Below are 6000 nucleotides of genomic sequence, written 5' to 3' on the forward strand. Positions count from 1 at the left end.
CTCTGGTTGCTTTTGGCAGGGACAGAGAAACAGAAAGCAATTTTCCCAGGTGCCCCAGTCCTCGATATTATCCCATGATCCCTGATGCAAATTCCAGGATTAGGCTATTGACAGATCAGCAGGAAAAAAAATGACATTGTTCTTAAGGTGTCCACCTATCAGTACGGCATCAGTAAATGCCCAGCCCTAGTTGCCCCTGTGTAGGGTGATGGTCAGTCTTATTACTGACCCAATTGAGCAACTTGTGAGGACACTTCAGATGGTATCAGGATCAACCTGACAGTGTAGACACTAATTACATGTAGACCCAGTAAAAGGGTAAATCCCATTCCCAGGAACATCGGTGACCTGGTTACGTTGTTATGACAATTCATTGGCTTTAATGACCTGTTTGTTGGCTTTTACATGAACTATTTTTACTGCACCATTTCCAAATCTCAATAGATTTGTTGTATTGGATTTCATAACTAGCTACCCTGGATTTGAACTCTTTGGATCTTTCACACTAGTTACAGAACCATCACATCCTTAGACACTCAAAACTTGTTGGCCAGGAGATAACCTTAAAGCCTAGAGTAATACAGGCATAAATTCTGCATGATCTCATTATAACATTTAAAACACTTTTGGACAGGGACATGAGTAGGAGAGGTATAGCGGGAAATGGGCCCCACACAGGCAAATGGGACTGATTTAGTTTGGGAAACCAGGTTGGAATGGACGAGTTGGACCAAACGGTCTGTTTCCGTGCGGTGCGACTCTATGACTGTGTCACATTTCAGACCAACCTCATTAAACATCACTTTGTGTCTATTATTGATAGCTAAAGAACTGTTCCCGAATATAGAACAGATTTTCCAGTCATTTTCTTTGATAGATTGAAACCTGCAAGATTTCCCTTAGTAAGATTCACAGAGAGTTCTGTACATAGACGTCTGCTCAATATATGCTCGCTGTGATTCTTTTTTGTGTTGAGAGTTATTTATCATAGGAATGATTTGTAACCGTGAGAGGAATCTTGTCTCTATTACAGAAGTGCACATGAACCTGCTCAATGAATGCTCAGGTACTTCCCAATCCTCAGCTACGCAACTTTTAGTATTGCTCAAACCTCCATCTCTTTTCCTCCTTAAATACTGACATAAAGTTTCTGAAAACTCTGAAGGCTGAAGATAAATGTCAGAATTAAAAGCAAAAGAAACAAGAGATGTAAAGACAGAAGAGCCACAGGATGTGATTTATATGCAACTTAGTAGATAGTGAGGGCTCAGGGTGATATAAATCTTATCTCATGGCTCTTCATCCTACATTCCCTTTATACCACATGTTAGACAAAACAGGAATCAAATTATAACAATTCCTGGACAGGCGGGACTGAATTTCAAATTGTGCCTGGCATGTTCACTCTTAAATATATTTTCTCTGACTCTGTGAAATATATTCTACGGAAATGATATTACATGTGGTATAAGTAAATGGAACAGAAGTTCTATTAGATACAGAATAAAGAGCTTAACACTTAATATTGCTGTGCACAGAAAGTGCAATTGCTGTATGTACTCAAGGCTGTCACTAACAACTTGTGCTTCATTTGACAAGACCCTGACGCTGCCGAATCCTCAAAATGATTTATGAGCCTAACTGTACCTTGGTTATGACTGTTTCCTCTTGCCACTCCTTCCTCAGACCTCAGCTGCATTTTGTTCACAGCTCACCTGTAACGGAGAGCTGGGAGCAAGCCCAGCTGCAGGCAGAGTGGCAGTTTTCAGAAGTGACCATTTCGACTCCTATATTTCATCAAATATAGGATTTGGGAAACTTGGCCACCATCTCCCACCCATCCCATAGCACACTGAGCCACAAATCATTGTTGGAGATACATTTCATTGGTAAAGCACAGTCTATGACCTTTTACTACATTAGCAGTCACAAAGGCATTTCTTAAAGCAAAACTCTGCAGCAGTTAAGGAGTCGACCCAGCCTGCTTTATTAATTCCATGTTATGGAGCTGTTTTACTTTCTGAAGCCCTTTGAGGATAACATAAATAATCAATGTTGCAGTTTCCACCAAACTACTTTTTTTAAAAAAAAGTATATTTTTTTATTCTGCATACATTCAATAAAAATGAGACATTAACTTAAAAAGTTGGTCGAGATGGACGTTTTACTTATTCTCATCACTTAGTCCTCAAAGGGTTAACAAAACAGATCTGTAATGGGAAGCATGGCGACTGCATATTTACAAAAGATATCGTTATTTAAGGGTTACACAGTGGATGCAAACAAAGTTATGGAGTTTGCTTAAACTGAAATGACAGAGAATTTTGAGATTACTGGTATGTTTTATGCCCGTTTTAAGCTATGAACTGTTCACATCAAATCATCATGAAGTAATTATTGCCCAGATTATTTTCACACCTGAGCACAATCGAGGCGCACTCACTGATGCTGTTTTATCTAACTCCACTTATTTTGTAGAAGTAAGTTGCTTGAACAGACCTATAGGTGATGCATTTGTTAGATTTTAAAAATATACAGGAAAGGCCCTACCTAGCTATTGGTATCCCATGCATGTGTCATCTGAAAGCACATCCATTTGCATGTTTTGAAGCCACGATAGTAATTTGTCACAGGGTAGAGTAAAATGTGTTGCTGGAAAAGCGCAGCAGGTCAGGCAGCATCCAGGGAACAGGAGAATTGACGTTTTGGGCATAAGCCCTTCTTCAGGCTTATGCCCGAAACGTCGATTCTCCTGTTCCCTGAATGCTGCCTGACCTGCTGCGCTTTTCCAGCAACACATTTTCAGCTCTGATCTCCAGCATCTGCAGACCTCATTTTCTCCGCAGGGTAGAGTAATCACTGCAATCCTCCCTTGTTTTGGCTGACAATCAGACTGGTCAAGGTTCCCACACTGACGCCAAAGGCTAGAGACTTAAATCAAAAACAGAATGTCTCTGTCACCCAGCATCTGCGTGTTGGACATGCAACACAAAACTAGCAGCTGGTTTCATGGAGGGATCACGAAGATTGACATTGTTACAGTCAAGGCCTGACTTCCAGAACTATAATCCTTCATTACAAGTGTTTTTTTTAAATACAAGAAATGTTGTATCTTTTAAACATAATTCACACAAATGTCATGATCTGTGTGCCTAAGTTTTTCAAGTTGTCCACAGGCACCTTTTTAGCTGTGCAAGGTAGATACTCAGAGATCAGTCTTTGTTGCTGTCATTTAAACCAGAAGACAGCTTCCTTATAGTTGATGTTCTCAAATAAATGGTGGGAGGCGTACATCCATCTAGAGTAGAATTGGGTGTTTATGTATTGTGTATTTCTTTACATTAAACATTGACAGAGAGTTGTTTGAAGGGGTTTGACTTTTGCTGCCCTTGCTAACATGCTGCATCTCCTGATGTAGACGGGGAAACGAGCCAGTATTGAGTGGAACACGGAGATCTGGTGGCAGACGTGGAGTAATTGATAACACTTCACTGGAGAACTCTGATGAAGATGCTGGGGGACGAGATATGGACTTCAATGGTACAAAATCAAATGAGTAACGACAGAGTAATTACGGTATAAGAAGGGGGGGGGGGGGGAAGAGATTCAAAAGACTGTTAAAAAAGTCACACTCTTATGTTATTAACAGGGCACTTTTATTTCCATTTATAAAACTATTCCTTCACACTTAAAAAAAACTTTCACATGCATGTAGACAAAACTATTTTAGTTTGCTAAATATTTTACATGTATCAGAGTTTCAAATAATATGCTAGCATTTAAAACTTACTGTAAAATTGAAATGTTAAAGTATGTAATCCTTACGTGCACTGCCCGGATGGGTTAGGATTTTAAAATGGTATTTTGTTGCTAAACCATAAATGAAATAGCACCAGAAGTATAAAAGTTCACTCTTCCCTTCCCAAAAGGATTTGGTCGTATTCAGTAGGACCATGTTATCAGAGGTGTATGGTGTACTTTGTGTCTTCATAGGAAGAGTCAAATACATTTCTGTACCATTTACAACACAATCACAATACACCAGACCACCACAACACAGGTCACATCATTCTATTAAACTGCTTTATTCAGCCACCTGAACTACTGGATTTGAAAATAAACTATTATTTGCAGTAATATATTCATGCTAAACTTAATCCGCAAAGAGTTTTTGAAATTGTTTATGACCCACTATCACAAATAAAGGAATTTGTATCACAATTTCAAGCTTTTGATTTTATGTTTACAAGCATACATCTGTATCTGCAGGTCTTCTTCAAAGAGCTGTCACCTGCACAGAGTAATCATTCAGAATGGAAGTTGAGAGAAACTTGGTATCTCAACTCAACACAAGAAAGCACATTGCCTGCATGACACCCTGGACTCAGCCAAGTTCGACTCTAATCAAGTGTTTGTCCCTTTCTGCCAACTGCGAGTTACCAATCCAGCCAGTCTCACTCAGAACGTAGACAGCTAAAGGCAAAAAGTGCTGAAGGTCACAGCGGTTCAGGCACCATCCAGAAAAAGAGAGCAAGCTAATGTTTCAAGTCTAGACCCACCGTGATTTCCAGCACTTTTGGTCTTCAGTATCACATTCCAGCATCTGCAGTAAATTGCAGCTACCCAGAGAGAGCAAAAAGCTGCCCAGAAATTTCATACTAAATTGGAACTTGGATAATCTCATGTGGGTCATAACACAAGCAATGTAGTCAGTGTAAATGTCATAGTGATGTCCCAGGGTGCATGGGAAGCTGGACGTTCTGGATTTCCTCACAGTGTACAGAATAAGGACTGGGACAGCTATTCACAGCTAGAGATGTTTTTAAACAACTTGCTCAGATGCATTATGTCTGGGACTTGAACCTAGACCTTTAAGCCCAGGGGCATGGACACTGCCACTGCTCCACAAGAGCTGCACAGCAATACATGTAATCAACCACAGTACACCTCGGAAGCAGGTGGGACTTGTACTTCTAGACCAGAGGCAGGAATACTACCACAAGATCCCAATTCCACAGTTTTAGAGTTGGATAGAATGCTACAAGGCACCAATAATTGTAGGTGCTTTGAAACATTTATACATGGATATATAAAAAATACATGTACAGGGACAACTCAGTTGGCCAGATGGCTTACAATGCAGAATGATGCTAACAGTGTGGGTTCAATTTCTGCACCAGCTGGAGTTACCATGAAGGACTCTCCTTCTCAACCTCTCCATCCCCCCACCCCGACCCCCGCGGTATGGTGACCTTCAGGTTAAACACACTACCAAACATCTCTCTGTCTCTGTCTAATGAGAGAGCAGCCCCATGGTCTGGTAGGACGATGGCAATTTCACTTCTTTTACATGAATATAATTGTGTTAACTTGTACTTGTAACATTTCTGCAGTCAGCTTAGGAACGTTATTGCTCGGACTATTGCAAAAGAACAGAAAAGATAAATGTCCTGCTGTTCTCCCGGTCTGAATATTTCAGAGCCCACTGTGTCCAGGTGGCTATCAAACATCCAACCACCAGCACTTGGCCCATAGCCTTCGATGTAGTGCCATTTCACGTTTATCTAAATAATTCTTAAACGTCTAAGAGTTTCCACCTCTACTCCACTTTCAAGCAGCAATGTCCAGATACCTTAAATCTTCTGGGTGAAAAAATCCTTCCTTAAATTCCCTCTAAAACCCCTGCTCCTTACCTTCAAACTGTGTCCTCCTGGGTTAGTGATCCCTTTACAGTTTTTCCTGTCTCTGTCCCTCAATACACCTCAATCAGGTCCCCCCCCCCACCCTCAGCCTTCTCTGCTCTAGAAAAAATTCCATAATGTGCAGAGTCATACAGCACGGAAACAGACCCTTCGATCCAACCGGTCCATGCTGACCCCAATCCCAAACTAAACTAATCCCACCTGCCTGCGCTTGGCCCATATCCCTCCAAACATTTCATATTCATGTACTGACACTCCTGAAATGTAATAATTGTAAGAATCTTGAAACGAGCCTGAA

General features: G+C 40.8%; 1 protein-coding gene across 5 annotated transcripts in view; it reads left to right on the top strand.

Moving 5' to 3' along the window:
• Positions 1-4221, top strand: part of LOC122560464 (myosin-11-like) — a 185884-nt gene extending 181663 nt beyond the window's left edge. For 4 of the 5 annotated variants that reach the window (XM_087997598.1, XM_087997601.1, XM_087997599.1 and 1 more), the window contains one exon: positions 3419-4221. In XM_087997598.1, the coding sequence (XP_087853724.1) occupies positions 3419-3560 (142 nt within the window). In that variant the 3' untranslated portion in view covers positions 3561-4221. Of the gene's footprint in view, positions 1-1033; positions 1067-3418 lie in introns of all 5 variants that reach the window. The other variant, XM_087997602.1, reaches the window with a different exon arrangement.
• Positions 4222-6000: the final 1779 nt, after the last annotated feature.

The sequence above is a fragment of the Chiloscyllium plagiosum genome, unplaced genomic scaffold (genome assembly GCF_037043375.1).
Source record: "Chiloscyllium plagiosum isolate Xiang-an unplaced genomic scaffold, Cpla_swu_hap1 HiC_scaffold_20, whole genome shotgun sequence".
Classification (NCBI taxonomy): domain Eukaryota; kingdom Metazoa; phylum Chordata; class Chondrichthyes; order Orectolobiformes; family Hemiscylliidae; genus Chiloscyllium; species Chiloscyllium plagiosum.